Source organism: Apodemus sylvaticus, chromosome 1 (assembly GCF_947179515.1).
Source record: "Apodemus sylvaticus chromosome 1, mApoSyl1.1, whole genome shotgun sequence".
Classification (NCBI taxonomy): Eukaryota; Metazoa; Chordata; class Mammalia; order Rodentia; family Muridae; genus Apodemus; species Apodemus sylvaticus.
Genome location: NC_067472.1, coordinates 210,965,087 through 210,982,021, shown reverse-complemented (window position 1 = coordinate 210,982,021; position 16,935 = coordinate 210,965,087). Strand labels below are relative to the sequence as shown.

Below are 16,935 nucleotides of genomic sequence, written 5' to 3'. Positions count from 1 at the left end.
CTATCAGAGACATGAGAAGGCATAAATATTACCTGAGTATATATGAAGTGCAGAGCAAGCAGGTTCCAAAATTATAGAAATGACAGAGGAGTTGGTTGCCTGGACAATCCTGCAGAATTGTCTCTGAAATGCTAAAATATCCATCTTTAGCCTTCTGGCCTAGAATATCTGACAGAAGCCTTTTCTGTGGAACAGGAATTACGAAGGTCTAGACTGCCATATGCTTGCAAAGCTTGGCAGTTTACTTCCCTGCATTCATATTTGTCCATTTGGGGCAGCATTTTGTCTATTTATGAAGGGGCATTTTCGTGGGCTGGAGAGATGGCTCAGTGGTTAAGAGCACCGACTGTTCTTCTAGAGGTCCTGAGTTCAATTCCCAGCAACCACATGGTGGCTCACAACCTTATCTGTAATGAGATCTGACACCCTCTTCTGGTGTGTCTGAAGATAGCTACAGTGTACTTACATATAACAATAAATAAATCTTTAAAAGAAGAAGAAGAAGAAGAAGAAGAAGAAGAAGAAGAAGAAGAAGAAGAAGAAGAAGAAGAAGAAGAAGAAGAAGAAGAAGAAGAAGAAGATGATGGGGTGTTTGCGCAGTGCCAGCTTGCCACATTTGAAATGTAGGAGGTTTTCTGATGCTCATTACGTTTTTTTGGAGTAGATTTCGGGTGCTGTCAGTAAGTGACATATCTCATAGTCAAAATTTTCTTAAAATAATAAAAAGTCCTTAAATTGCATGTTCTGTAAGTCTCTGTGTTTGCTTGTTTGTTTTTTAAGAGACCATCTATCCATAGCGTATCTGAATAGGCAAACTTTGTTTCTAGCTGTTTGCTATCTGTTCAATTTGGAAATAATTTTGTGATAAACTAGACTAGTGTATAATGCGACTATGAGTTTGATTGTCTGACTATTGAATTATTTCCCTTTTTTTTCCTTTTTGTTTTTTTGTGTTTTTTTGGGTTTTTTTTTGTTTGTTTTTTTGTTTTGTTTTGTTTTATTCAAGGCAAGGTTTCTCTGTATAGCTCTGGCTGTCCTGTAACTCACTCTGTAGACCAGGCTGGCCTCGAACTCAGAAATCTGACTGCCTCTGCTTCCTAAGTGCTGGGATTAAAGGCATGCGCCACCACGCCACGTCTGACTATTGAATTTCTTAATTATCCTAAACAGTTTGTAGTAGCAGCTTTAAAGGGACTAGAACTTAACATTATTAAGAATCATCTAGGTGGCTGGAGAGATGGCTCAGCAGCTAAGGGCACTGACTGAACTTTCAGAGGTCCTGAGTTCACTCAATTCCCAGCAACCATGTGGTGGCTCATGGCCATCTTTAATGAGATCCAGTGCCCAATTCTGATGTGTCTGAAGACAGCTGCAGTGTACTCACATTCCAAAAAAAAATATTTTTGCATCAGTGTACAAAGATATATAACAATGTAACAAAAATAAAACCTTAATGTGTATCAATATAAAAAGATCTATACCAATGTAAGATGATTTGCTATAATTTTGTATTTTTGATTTAAGATTAGATTTAATAATCCCTTTTCCCTTTTATTCCTATAATATTCTTATATTGGCCATTTTTCTTTTCAACCCCTCTTCCCCTACATGAGAAAAATAAGGATAGAGAAAAGAAAACGAGGAGTCTAACCTCCTATACCTCTTTTCTTGCTCATCAAGACCATTTAATACCTTGTAATCAACCCCTTTATAATGACAAGCATCCATCACCCAATAAAACAATTAAAACCTACCTATTCTGCCTTAAGGTAATGAGATGTTGCTTTCTTAAAATTGCTTCTTGATTCTTTGAGGCAAACTATTTTTGTGGAGGTGGTAGGAGGATTAGGAAAATTGTTAGTCTTAAGAAAGTTAGCTTTAGCATTTGTTTTCCAGTCTCTGCAAGTTCAGGCTTAAGTAAAGTCCTGATTGTGTCAATCTCTAAACAGGACAAATTGAGTTAGCTGTTTTAAAATTGTCTTGGAAGCAATTCCTATGAGGAAACAGCATTGAAGCAGTCAGAGGTAGGATCAGGCAGGATGCTGGAACAATATGTTTCAGTGTTTTAGTACCTCCTAAAGTGAAGCTTCTCAGTGCAGCTTTTCTGGTTGTTTTCTGTGAATGTTCCCACAAGTAATATACAGTTCTGCATTAACATATGTATAGAGTGTACAAGGTACACAGATTAGTTAAGAAAGATCCTTTGCTCTTTGAGCAGGTGAAAGATATCTACCTTCTTATAGGTTACTGGGAAGGTAACTTGCAAGTTAACATTGCTGTAAGTAACATATAAGCTAACTTATAAATAACTGAAGTGTAAAATAAATTTTCATCTATGCCATTCAAAAGAATGATATGCTAAGTCCTGAAGACTTTATAGTTTTAATATAGCTACTCATGTCAGTTTCAGAGCTGTTCCCATATAGAGGGATCAGCAAATGCATTACCTGTTTTGGTCTTTTTGATTTTTCTTCTTCTTGTCTATAGTCAAGATCTTCAAATGGTCTCCCTCTGTCACATCTGATTATTACCAATTCTAATCCATAATTTACCTCTTTTCTTGTGGAAACATATATAAAACCTCTCCCACAATGTAATGTACTTCCTGTTTTCCATTCTGAATTTAGAACATCTTTAATGCAGTGTCTCTCAGCAGCTATAGTGTTTTTGTTTGTTAGCATTCAAAAATTTTAAATTTAATAAAGCGCTATATAGTTTATATCTAGGAAGGGGTCTTTGTTATCCCTTTCTGTTTGTTTGTTTTGTCTTTTTAAGTATGATTAGATTTCTCTACACTTGTTTGTCCTGTAGGATTGTGTGGTATACTTGTAATATGCTTTAGATTATAATAAGTATAAAATGCTTCATTTTTCTAGAGACATATGCTTGAGCATTGTCTTAATTTGTACAGGTATTCCAATAATGGGCCATAACTTCTAATGTGTAACTACAGAATTAGCCTTTTGGGGAGTTAAAGCAGTAGCCCATTTTGATCCCAAATATGTCTATAGTGTGGCGCACGTATATCATTTTCCAAACTGTGCAAAATGAACACATTTATTTGCCAAATTTCATTTCTCTGTGTACCTTTAGGATTACTTTGTACAGGTAACATAGTTTGGTCATATTCCTTGACTTGTTGTCAAATAATTGAAAACTCTTTCTTTAATCCTTCACTTTTAACATGGTGTTTCTGAAATGATATTATGAAGCATCTAGCACATTTCCTATTAATAGCTGATCAATTTGATCATTAACTTGTGCCAGAGGGCCTGGCAGACCAGTATGGGATCTGATCATGCTTTTTATACAATGGATGATTTCTATTTCTCATCACTTTTTGTTGAATAAGCAGTGAAGTTAATTTGGAATCATTCTGAATAAGTTCAGCAGTTTCTATATTCAAAACAACTATTTCAGTATATTGAGAGTCAGTTATTATATTATGAGATTCTTAAAATTCTCATAATATAATCATAAGAGTTTCATATAAGTCTATTTTTTTTAATTGAATCATAAGGACTGCCAACTACCTTACTCATTTTCTGACTTATATCCTGGCTTCCCAACGTATTTGCATCAGTATAAAATGTAATAAATATAGAAATTGGTGTCACTTTTGTGATATAAAGGGGAATCCTATTAGTTCTTTTTATAATCTGAAGTCCCACGTTTTTTGTATATTTGTTCTTAATTTCTCCCCCCAAAAATTATATATATAATTTTATTTTATTTTATTTGGTTTTTTGAGACAGGGTTTCTCTGTGTATGCCTGGCTGTCCTGGAACTTAATCTGTAGACCAGGCTGGCCTCAAACTCAGAAATCCACCTGTCTCTACCTCCCAAGTGCTGGGATTAAAGGCATGTGCCACCACTGCCCAGCCAATCTCATCATTCTTAAAAACCAAAATCTTAGCTGTATCTATTCCTGCTAATTCACAAAATCTAATTTTTTCCTTTTAGGATTAATTCAGAGACTTCATCTATATAGATTTTTAATTTTTTACTCTGATTTTATGCTACAAATATGTATTATAAGATATAATCTTCGCAGGGCAGTGGTAGTGGTAGACACCTTTAATCCCAGCACTTGGGAGGCAGAGATAGGCAGATTACTGAGTTCGAGGCCAGCCTGGTCTACAGAGTGAGTTCCAGGACAGCCAGGGCTACACAGAGAAACTCTGTCTTGAGAAACAAAAATAAATAAATAAGTAAAAAGCTATGATGTTCACTCACCATAAGAATTCCTATGGGAGAATGAGAAGAAGGCCATGTGGGATAAGAATTTTTGTGGGAGAAAATACAGATCACTTTTGGATCAATATGATCAAAATGGACATTTTGTAGTTTCTTTTCTACCAGAGCAAATTCTTTTTTGGTTTCAGCTCAAAATCATCTTGGACTGTTTAATTCTTTTATCACCTTGTAAGGTTTGAAATAAAATACTCAGCTGTTGAATAATCCAACCAACTTTAGCCAGTAGCCAGCTAATATCTCCGAGCAATTTTTGAAAATCAATTGGAGTTGGTAATTGGGGACTGGAGAGATGGCTCAAAGGTTAAGAACCCTGACTGCTCTTCCAGAGGTCCTGAGTTCAATTCCTAGCAACCACATGGTGGCTCACAACCATCTGTAATGGGAATTTAAGCCCACTGCCTGGTGTCTGAAGACAGGACAGTGTACTCACATACATAAAATAAATAAATCTTTTTTAAAAAAAAAGAGAGTTCTTAATTGGTCTCTCTTGATTTATACCTTATCTAGTTAGGTTTCCTGTAGGCTTTTCTTATATCCTAGATAATTAATAGAATCTCCTCTTTGTAGTTTTTTCCAACACAAATTTGTAATTCCCAATAAGGTAAAATTTTCTTTGCTTTAGTAACTATTCTTTGTAAGGTATGTCCATTTGAATCATCCAGCAAATTATCATTGACGTAATGGTAAATTATGGTTTGAGAAAATTGTTTACAAATTATTTCCAATGGTTATATAAAATATTGGCATAAGGTAGAATCCTTCAACATTCCTTGTGGCAAGATCCGTGGGTTTTTTCTTTTAGTTTTTGTTTTTGTTTTGTACCTTTTGTTTGCTATTGGTGAACTTCTTGTTTTTTTGTTTTGTTTTGTTTTTTGGGGGTGGGGGCTTTTGCTAATTGTGGTCACTGTGAAAGCAAATCTTTATCTTGTTCTTATAAAGTAATTGTGAAAGAGCCATCTTTTAAGTCAATTATTATGGCCTTTCCATAGGTGACAAGGAAGCTAATGAGATCCAAGGTTGTAAAGAACCTGTTGGCTGAACAATTTTCTTAATTGCTCCCAGATTGTCAACATCCTCTACTTGCCAGATTTCTTTTTAATGCCAAATATAGGAGAATTCCAACTGCTCTTACACTAGATGGCAGTTCAAGTCCTTTGTCATAGATTTTTGCTCAGTCTAAAGAGGTTGCTCAGTTTCCCACCTAGGTGTTAGGCTGTTGGTTTTTTATCAGCAGTGGCTCCCCCAACTAAAGTTCAAGAGTCAGCCTGTTTTGTATTGTCTTAATGGACAGCCTATAATGTCTGTAATTGTCTTTGATTACATTTTTTAATTTTATCAGGATCATCACCCATAACGAACATTTATGGTTAGTTCTTGAAGTTGTTGTAAAGCTAATCTGTGTTTTTCGTTGCTGTAACAGATCTTTTCCCCATAAGTTTATGGCTATATCAGCCATGTATGGCCTTAATTTTCCTATTTGGCCTTCTAAGCTATACTTTCAAGCCATCTGATACATTGATTTACTAAGGATAAAGTTCATTCATTCAGTGGGCAGAGCAAATGAGTGTTACCTGAAACATGTGGCAGGCAAAAATCAACTTACACAAGTCAGTTTCATTGTCCATTACATGAGTTCTGAGGATCTTTTCTTGCTGAGCCATCTGTGCCTGTAGCCATCTCTCCATCCCATAGAGATTTTTTATTATGCTTGCCAACGTAAGTAAATGAATGAAAATATACAGGCAACAATAAAAAAACAGTATAGTAAAGCTATGTAGAGTAAAGCCTTAAGGTATATAAAGGCATTTGAAAAACTACAAGTATGGACTAGAAAGATGGCTTAGTGATTAAGAGTGCTTGTCTTTCTAGAAGACCTTAGTTCAGTTTCCAAAACCTACATTAGTTAGCTCACAGTAGTCTAACTTCAGTTCCAGAGGATTTGACACCCTGTTCTGGCCTCCGTTGTACACTCTTAGATACATAGCAGATACTCAGATACATAGACTACACGTATTTTAAAAACGAAATACTCTTTAAAAAGTAAAACTGCAAGCTGGGCGGTGGTGGCGCACACCTTTAATCCCAGCACTTACAAGGCAAAGGCAGGCAGATTTCTGAGTGTGAGGCCAGCCTTGTCTACAGAGTGAGTTCCAGGACAGCCAGGACTACACAGAGAAACCCTGTTTCGGAAAAACCAAAAAAAAAAAAAAAAAAAAAAAAAAAAAAGAAGAAGTTAAAACTGCAAATAATAAATGACTTGTAGGATCATGCAGCCTTATGTAGTATTTGTAAAGTTAAAGTTCCAACAGGGTTTTCTGAATGCTCTTTGATTTTTTTTTTTATACTTGATTAATGCCATGTAATTGCCCAAGATAATGTCTGGATTGGGTTGTTAAAAGTATATTGTTTGTTTTGAAGGAATTCATTGGAAAGAAAAATTGGAGAAAATTTCCTTCAAAAAGATTTGAAAATTGCAAAAAGATCAATGAAAAGAAAATTCAAAGTCAGAAGCAAGGTAATATCTTTAATGATTATGTAATGAATAGGATAATAACAGCTTAAAATAGTTTTTTAATATAATAAGCTTTTTAAGTTTCTAGATTTATAATAGAAAATATGTTTATGATTTAAAGTAGTTATTTATACATAGAATGATTATTTAATGAAATAACCTGTTATTTTAAGTATATTATTTCCAGGTTTGGCTTTAATGTGATTCATAAGTAACTTTGTTTCATGAAGTTTTATTTTATTTCATATGTGCTCATATTAATATTTCATTTTTTGAAATTAATGCCATAATTAAGGCTTGATAAGTATTGAATTTCAGAGTAATTAACGTCTTGTGTACCAAAATTTCAAGTGCTTTTTGTCTAAATACTAACAAGTTCAAGATTTCATGTCATGATCAATCCATGGGCCTAGTGCTATTTTTTATTAAAACTGAAAAGGAAAATTAAGAGCAATCATCAAAATTCATAAAAGTGGAAGGAATGTTGGAAATTCTATGATTTAATGTACCTAACGGAGGCTGAATTAATATTATTAAATAAAGTGAAATGACAAAATTCATTCTCATTAGAAATATTTTTTCAAAATGAGAATCTTCAATTTTTTTAAAATGTCTAACTGAATGCTTGATTTGATTTATGTAAGGAATTACAAGAAAATTTTTGTAAATGTATGATTTCCATGAAAAATACTGTGGAGATATATTTTGGGTTTTTTTTTTCTTTAGAATAGTTGTGCTAATCAAATAAATTATTGACAAATTATAATTTTGAAGTTTTCCTATCATTATTAACTGTTATCCTTTCAATTTTTGGTTTATCTTTATAGCATGATATGTGTACATAATTGCAGTATTTTATCCTTATGGTGTGGCAATTTGCAATTTATAAATGTGTCTTAGTTACTACTCTTTGCAGTGAAGAAACACCATGATGAAGGCAACTTATTGAAGGAAGCATGTGGCTTTCTTACAATCTGTAGCTAACATGACAGTAGGTAGGGATGGTGCTGGTGCAATAGTGGATAGTTCCTGTGTGACCTGAAAGTGTGAGAGCTAACTGGTAATGCCATGGGCTTTTATAACCTCAAAGCCTGCTCCTCAGTGTCACACTTCCTACAATACAGTTAACCTCCTAATCCTTCTCAAACAGTTCTACTAACTTGGGAGCAAAGATTCAAATATGTGAGCCTATGGTGACCATTCTGGTTCAAACAACTTCAATAATAAATAGGAGTTAATCTAGTTAGAGTTTCAGGTAGATTTGCCTCTGGATTCTCCATTTTTTAGATCAGATTGCTGATCTCATTTGCTTTCTTTACCTATGTATAAGGTGATCAAGTTCTGTAGCGTTAATTATTTCCCATGATAATTCTTTGAGATTGGGAAAGATTTTAAAGATGTACTGCTTTGGCTACATTGAGGATGAAAGTAGACCTGTATGGATCGAGTTCACATTTTCCTAATTACATCCTTAATGCACACAACTTAATTTTTAAAACATTTGTTTAATATCTTACTACTTCTTGAGTGTCTTCACTAACATCAGGGAAAAAATTATGAAAATTAAGATTTTCTTAGTCTAACTAAAAGATTAAGACTGACATACAGCTAAAATGTAGGTTACCAAAATGGCATTTTAAAAAGTATTGTGGGAACTTATGGGAGAATGGGAGAATTTGGAGATACAGTGGGATGAAGACTAAGTTCTGAGCAAGCAATTGAGGGTCTTGCAAATAAGTAAAGGACAATTTTAAGGGAGGGTAAACAGTGAAACTTCAGACCCAAGCAGCTTGAGAAATACGAGGTCTAATACCCATAGAGTATAGTTCTAATTTGAGGTCAGTGAAAGACTTTAACTATTTCAGGCCACATAGAAAAGGAACATGTATGCCAGCCACCTGCAGAGTCATTGGCAGAATTGTATACGTAAGGACATGCTTACTTTTGAAGTGACCATGATCTATGTAGACCAATGCTTTTTTTTTTTTTTATGTATAACCTCTCCTGAAAAACTGTCTTATTTTGTAAGAGTATTTACTCTAATACTTATGAGATTTTGTTTCTGATTTCCAATAAAATAAAGAGAGAACTGAAGTATTAAATGTACCCATTGATTCCTTGAACTCACTGGAACAGTCTACCTCCCACAAAGAAAGAAGATATCTGCCTGTCAGTCAGAAGAAAACTATTGTTTTAGCAACACCACTTAGAACCACAAGGTCAATAAAGCAAAGATGTATGGAGCACCATCTCTATATTAAAGGAGTAAGAGATTTTTCCAAAACGAAGCATCAAGAAGAAAGTGAATCAGAGATACATAGAACTCCAAGTCCTACCAGTAAGTCCTTAGAGACCTTTGAACATAGAGTGGATTGTGAAGACAATACCAAGGAGGACTGCAATGACTGTGACATAATGACTGTCAAACATATTCAGATCCCTTGCATGCAAAGTAAACAAATGCTCGCCAATGATTTTAAGAAAAAGAACAAGTTGCCCTCGAAACTGCAGAAAACTGAAAATCAAATAGGTGTATCACAGTATAGCCAGTCCTCAAGTGAAGAGAACGGAGTAGAAATTGAAAGTAAAACCAGAGCAAGAAATACAAAGGAAAGGCTGAATCAGGAGAGAAAAACCATCAGAAAAGATATCCTCCTTATTTCAGAATCTAAAGGTGAGAGTGATTCTTATATCACACCAAAGAGACCTAGATCTGTTGCTAAAGGATCACATTACAAAGCTGGTGGTAGCATGGACTTTCTAATTGAAGCTAAGGAATCTGCTACAGCTAAGAGGCAACAGTTAGACCATCTACCTGGTGTAACTGATGATGGAAAATGGAGTGAGCCAGAGTTACAGAAGCTTCATCGGTAAGTAGTTATGTCTCTGGGATATCTGCAGAATAGTTACAACACAACAGAAAGACTTAAAGAAATACTAGTGATGTTAGCAAGCTTTTCAGAAAATGTGAGTAATTATTCTGCTTGTAACTGGTGATAAATCATATTCTTTAGGAACTGAAGTTGAGTTTGCTGGAGAGATGGCTCAGCAGTTAAGAGCACTCATTGGCAACTTCCACAGTGCCTGAGATTGATTCCCAGTACTCACATAATGATTTGCAATCTATAAGTCCAGTTCCAGTGAATATTATGCTTTTCAGACAGATATAGGTGCAGGCAAAACACTCATACACATAAAGAGATTTTATTAAAAAGAATTGAATTTGACTATAGAGACTTATTACTAAGAGTTTCAGTAGTGTGGTAGTATGGAAACCAGATTATTATTGACTTATGAAGCCTAAATAGGAACATTAAAGAGATATTGACAACAAATATAGACAAATCAAGAACATTGGCAAAATTGAGGACTAGAAGTCCATGTGAGTGTGGAAACAAGGGAAGATAATTTGGTTGCTATTTTGTCAGAGGACTGATGCTAGCGTAGAGGGGTAGCTGATGGAAGTAGTCATAAGAAAGTCTTTCTTATGACATAGTCAAAAGAAAGGAAGCTGTAACTGATCAAGGAGAGGCTCACAAAGGAACATGCTACTGTACTGTTCAATTTACTGTGTGTCCTTAAAAGTGCATAGCTTTGGAATACATCTCAAGTATTTTTGAAAATTCTTTCTGAGACATTTTTATGACTCTGTGCAATCTTCACTGATATTTTCAGTTCCCTAGATGATCCTTTTTTTGAATATTTTTCAGCCAAATAATTATTTTTTACTTCCTCAAACCCTTACTTTTGTCTGCTTTCTGGCTATGGTATGTTCCTTAGTTATCTTTTATCCTCCACAATTTTGCCTTTTTTCTATGTACAGTGATCTTCAGATTTATATGTGGCCCTGAATTGTTATATTTAGATTTATATTTACATTTAGTGGTGAATATAACTATATAAATCTTGCCTAAAGATATGACTACTAAAAATTGAAAAGAATATTTTTATTGATAATCATTTTTCATGCCCATGGTAATTTCTTAAATTATTTTTTTAACTTTTTCACTGTATATTCTGCTCACTGCCCCCCTTCAGGTCACTGCCTCCCACAACCCTTTTCCCCTCCCCTTTTCTTCTGAGTTGGTGAAGACACCATGGGTCCCCTTGCCCCCCAGGCTCAGGATGCTTTCTTTCCCAAAGAGGCCAGACAAGGCAGCCCAGCTCTTAGAACAGATCCCACATGCAGGCAGCAGCTGTGCGATAGCCTCCATTCCAGTTGTTTAGAACCTATACATCTGCTACATGTGAGTGGGGAGAACCAGATAGTAATATTTTATTTCTGAAGATGAAGTTCGTTCCATCAAATATATTTAAACTCTGCCATTATTGGTTAAGAAAAAAGTCTTATTAGTTGTTAAATATCTATTCCATAGGACCATCTATATGCAGCCTATTTTTTTAATATTCCTCCATCTCAGACCTCACCTATTTATTGTCTGAGTTGTAGAATTAGCTTTGTGTTTGTCATTTGTAGTTTCCATCTGGGAAATCTAGCTCAAATATCCTCAGGTTAGGCTTGAAAATGTCACTGAGACCTGGGCAGTAGCAGCACACACCTTTAATCCTGGCAGTTGGAAAGCAGAGACAGGTGGATCTCTGAGTTCGAGGCCAGCCTGGTTTACAAAGTAAGACCCAGGAGAGCCAGGTCTGTTACACAGAGAAACTCTGTCTTGAAGGGAGACGAGGGTGGGGGTGCGGGCAGGATGTAACTGAGATTCTGAACTATCAGAAATTTTCATTGCATTTAATATAGCTTCATATTTTATATTCTTCTGCTTTAGGTAGCTCAAAGGCAGACCATGCTAAAAGTTTTACCTTTTCTAACTGTATTTCTCAGCATTTCCTTATAATACAATGTTTTAATCTTATTTTATATTTAATTTTTTCCCAAAATTTATTTATTTATTTGCTTGCTTGAGACAGGGTTTCTCTGTGTAGGCTTGGGTATCCTGGCACAAGATAAAGCTGATCTATTGTTCTTCAACTATTGATCTGTGTTTCCCAGTGCTTGGATTACAGACCAGCATACATACAAAGCCCCTTCCTCTCTCCTTCTCTCTCCCTCCCTCCCTCTCTCCTTCCTTCTTCAATTTTAAACGTCTGGGATATTACATATCACCAAACCTGGGGCGAATGTCCATGGTTTTAGTCTCTGTTTCATAGCCTCACCTAAGCTAGAGTTAAGGCTAAAAACAATCAGGAAATGGACCTTCAGACAAACATAAGTCTGTCCATTCTAATTCTCAGTTCTTGATTTTCTTTCTTTGTGATCTAGTTCACTTGTGATCCCGCAAGGGCTATTATCAAAGCATGTCTTAGGGTTTAGACATACCTAAAACCCAGATGAAGAGCATTTTTATCTATCACTTCACTGCAACTATTTCTCAACACCTGGACTAACTCCATTAGATATATTTGTGTTTTTGTGAATGAAGCCTAATCTAGTCCTTGCCTTACAGTCAATGGATGAGCATCTAAAGACGTAAATCACTGCCCAGTCATATATAACGAATTTAAATCTTCAAAAGCTTTGTAATTTTTATTGCATTTATCCCTGAGAAGGCAAGTGTTTAGTAATACAGTAATCACTGTAACAAGTTTATAAGAATATGTATTTATGAAACTATAAGCCCAGTCTGACCTACTTTCGAAAATACAGGAATTAAGAGATGAAAGAGATCAAAAGTAAACCAAAGATTCACCGTAAGAATGTTTCATATAGAAAGAGCGAGGGAAAAATGAGAAATCTTGAAAGGAGCCTGGAATGAATTGGATAACGAAGGTTAAGGAAAGAGTTCATGAGTGATGGGACTAATGCCAGACAGAATATCACCATAAGTTAGAGCAAGGATCTTAACGGCTATGATTATATGTTAAATTTGCCTCATTATTTATATGGAGTAACTTGGTAGATCATTATTACTGACTTTTAATTAAGAATTATTTTTAATGAAAAATAGTTCTTATAGACAGTCGCTGATTTGCCAATACTTTTGTACAGTACTGGGATACACTCTAAAAGGAGGAAAATGTTGGCTGACTGGAGCCCGAAAGAGGACTGTGACACAGATTCCTGTTCCTACCACTCCAAAGCAGGTGAGAGAATTCTTGGGGACCGCGGGGTTTTGCAGGCTCTGGATCCCAGGGTTTGCTACCCTGGCGGCCCCCCTTTATCCTCTTACCAAGGACACAGGATCCTTTACCTGGACTCCAGAGCATCTGAAAGCCTTTAAGAAGATTAAAAATGCTTTACTTAGTGCCCCTGCTCTGGCTCTGCCAGATCTAACTAAGCCTTTTACTCTCTATGTGGACGACAGAGCAGGGGTCACTCGAGGAGTCCTAACTCAGACCCTGGGGCCGTGCAAATGGCCTATAGTCTACCTATCAAAGTAATTAGACCCAGTGGCCAGTGGGTGGCCATCATGCTTGAAAGCTATCTCTGCAGTAGCACTGCTCCTCAAAGACGCAGATAAATTGACTTTGGGACAGCAGACAATCATAGTAGCCCCCCATGCCCTAGAAAGCATCATTAGGCAACCTCCAGATTGTTGGATGACTAACGCCTGCATGACCCACTACCAGAGCCTCCTACTGACTGAGAGAGTGTTGTTTGCACCCCTGGCTATCCTGAACCCTGCCACCCTACTGCCAGAAGCTGATGAATCTGCACCCATACACCAGTGTATAGACATCCTAGCAGAAGAGCCTGGGACCAGGAAGGACCTCACTGACCAACTCTGGCCAGGATGCCCTAGTTGGTACACGGATGGCAGCAGGTTCATGGTCAAAGGTAAGCGGAGAGCCGGGGTGGTGGTGGTAGATGGAAGACAGACCATCTGGGCCAGCAGTTTGCCTGAGGGGATTTCAGGTCAGAAAGCAGAACTGATTGCACTCATCCAGGCTTTGAAACTGGCTGAGGGAAAAATGATCAACATCTACATGGACAGCAGGTACGCCTTCGCCACCACGCATGTACATGGGGATACTTATAAGCAGAAGGGGCTACTTACGTCTACTGGAAAAGACATTAAAATTAAAGAAGAAATTCTAAGCTTGCTGGAGGCCATACATCTACCAAAGAAATTGGCCATCATACATTGCCCTGGCCACCAAAAAGGACACGATGCGGTGACCAAGGGAAACAAGATGGCAGATTCAGCAGCAAAACAGGCAGCTCAGGGGGTCATGGTTCTTCCAGTCGCATCCAAAAATAAAGAGACTATAGATGATTATGATATCAGAGACACCAGTTTTAGAGGAGGCTGTCCATATTCCTTTGGGGGAGATAATAATATGCGTAAGATTGTACAGGGATATTCCCCCTATGGGGTAGCAGAAACAGAAGAAGGAAAATCAGTCCTGTCTCAAAAGGAGGGACAACCATATGTTGCTAATTTCCATCAGCTGACCCACCTGGGAACTAAGAAAGTTAAAGACATTGTTCACCACTCTGATTACTATGTGATGGGACTGACTATCAGACATTGCACAGGAGGTGGTCCAGAATCGCAAAGCCTGTGCCCTGACTAATGCTGGGCACCATATGGGGACTTCTGGTAAGCGACTCTGAGGAGATAGACCAGGAGACTATTGGGAAGTAGACTTCACTGAACTCAAACCAGCAAAATATGGTCATAAATATTTACTAGCTTTCATAGACAATTTTTCAGGTTGGGGAGAAGCATTTCCAACCAAAAAGGAGACAGCCAATGTTGTGGCCAAAAAGATTCTAGAAAAAAATCTTTCCAAGATTCAGGAATCCTAAGGTAATTGGATCAGACAATGGCCCTGCCTTCGTTGGCCAGGTGAGTCAGGGACTGGCCACTCAACTGGGATCAATTAGAAACTACATTGTGCTTACAGACAACAGAGCTCAGGACAGGTAGAGAGGATGAATAGAACCTTAAAAGAGACCTTCACTAAATTAGCCTTAGAGACCAGCGGGAAGAATTGGACCGCACTCCTGCCTGCCCTCCTGCCTTTTGCCTTGTTTCAGGTGCGAAACACCCCTGGGAAGTTCAAGCTCACTCTATACAAGCTACTCTTTGGGGGATCCCCCCCTTATCCGAAGCAGGGGGTGTTCTTGATCCTGATGCTTTTTTCCCCAACCCCTCTTTGCCTGCTTAAAGGCCCTTGGACTTGTCAGAAAAGACGCCTGGGAGCAGCTCAAGGAAGCTTACGAGCCAGGGACCACTGAAGTGCCCCACAAGTTCCAAGTGGGGGACTCTGTCCTGGTCCGTCGCCACCGAGCTGGGGACCTTGAAGCCAGATGGAAGGGACCTTATCTGGTGCTCCTGACCAGCTGTTAAGGTTGACAGCATTCCCACCTGGATCCACGCCTCCCACATCAAGGCCATGACACCTACAGCCCAAGATGGCACCTGGAAGCTGGAGTGTACTGATGATCCTCTTAAGCTGCGCCCTCCTCGCCTGCTCACCTCTGATGAAGAATAACAACCCTCATCACCCTATGACTCTCACATGGCAAGTACTCTCCCAAACCAGAGACATTGTCTGGAGCACCTCTAAGGTCACCCCTCTGGGGACCTGGTGGCCTGATATTACCTTAGATCTCTGCCTATTAATGACCAGGTTGGAAACATGGGATATCCCTGAGGTCACACCTGATGACCTGCTGGTGCTCTGGGAGGTTACTCCTTCCCAGAGGACGGCCTCCCTAGGCTGTGCTTACTGCAGTTAAGGCTTACCAAATTTTACATCTGTCCTCGAGACAGGCAAGAGGCTAGATGATGTGGAGGCCTAGAACACTTTTATTGTAAAGAATGGAGCTGTGAGACCTCGGGAAATGCTTATTGGCATCCCACCTCCTCATGGGACTTAATAACAGTGTCCAGAAACCATTCGGGGCCCACCCAGTGCCCCCAGGGAGGAAGATAGGTGCCCACTTCTAAAGCTACCTGCAATTCGGGACCCTGCAATCCCATAGTAATCCGATTTACTTCACAGGGAAAATTATTCACCGAATGGCCTAAAGGATAATGGTGGCGGATCTGATTCTATGTATCTGGAACCGACCCCTGGGTAGTGTTCCAAATATGGCTAAAAATAGAAAGCCCCCCAACAGTTCCTGTGGGACCCGCCGCCGTTCTAGCAGAACCAGGTCCTCCTAAGGCACCGGGGAGAGCCCGGCCATTGACTTCCCCTCCTCCAATCACAGAGACCCCGGTCCCTACTGCTATGCCTCCCTCAAGGACAGCTCCACCTGCTCCTACCACAGGAGATAGACTTTTTAATTTGATCCAAGGGGCCTTCACAGCCCTCAAGGTCACTAACCCTGATGCTACCACATCCTGCTGGCTTTGCCTGGCTATGGGCCCCCCTTATTATGAGGGGACTGCCATTCCGGGTACCCCAACCAGCAACATGGATCATAATCAATGCAAACTCACTCTTACTGAAGTTTCTGTTTCTGGGCTTTGTATAAGAAGGGTGCCCCCTACCCACCAACATCTTTGTAACATCTCCATGACTCTTAACACCTCAGAGGCAGATCAGTACCTATTTACCCAGTAATAACAGCTGATGGGCATGCAGTACTGGGCTCACCCCCTGTGTATCCACTTCTGTTTTTAATCAGTCCAAAGATTTCTGTGTTAGGATTCAGCTAGTACCCCGTGCCTATTACCATTCTGAAGAAGTGGTCATAGAAGCTTATGATACTGAATTAAAACAAGTCAGAAGAGAACTGGTTTCTCTTACACTAGCAGTCATGCTGGGGTTAGGCTTGGCGGCAGGCATAGGGACAGGGACCACTGCCCTAATCAAGGGAACCCAGGATTTACAATACGGCCTTGACACTCTGCGGGCCTCAATGGATCAGGATTTACAGGCCATCCAGGATTCAGTTACTAAACTGAAAGATTCCCTTACCTCCCTATCGGAAGTGGCCATGCAGAACAGAGAGGATTAGATCTATTATTCCTTAAAGAAAGGGGGTTATGTGCAGCGCTTAAAGAAGAATGTTGTTTCTATGTTGACCATTCAGGGGCTATCAGGGACCCCATGAGTAAACTTAAAGAAAGCCTTAACAAGCGCAGGCTTGAGAGAGAGAGAGAGCACCCAAAACTCGTATGAAGGGTGGTTTACTAAGTCTCCATGGATGACCACTTTGTTCTCGGCCCTTATGGGTCCTTTGATGATTC

The 16,935-nt window shown here is 38.5% G+C and overlaps 1 protein-coding gene and 1 pseudogene across 1 annotated transcript in view; one reads left to right on the top strand and one right to left on the bottom strand.

Moving 5' to 3' along the window:
- LOC127676345 (mis18-binding protein 1-like) overlaps nucleotides 1–13,028 on the top strand; it is a 64,078-nt gene extending 51,050 nt beyond the window's left edge. Inside the window, exons 9-12 of the mRNA XM_052172282.1 lie at nucleotides 6,676–6,772; nucleotides 8,853–9,639; nucleotides 12,774–12,868; nucleotides 12,959–13,028. Coding sequence (XP_052028242.1) covers nucleotides 6,676–6,772; nucleotides 8,853–9,639; nucleotides 12,774–12,868; nucleotides 12,959–13,005 — 1,026 coding nt within the window. The 3' untranslated portion in view covers nucleotides 13,006–13,028. The remainder of the gene's footprint in view (nucleotides 1–6,675; nucleotides 6,773–8,852; nucleotides 9,640–12,773; nucleotides 12,869–12,958) is intronic.
- Nucleotides 1–16,935, bottom strand: part of LOC127676347 (ubiquitin-conjugating enzyme E2 G1-like) — a 1,073,095-nt pseudogene that overhangs the window by 441,411 nt on the left and 614,749 nt on the right.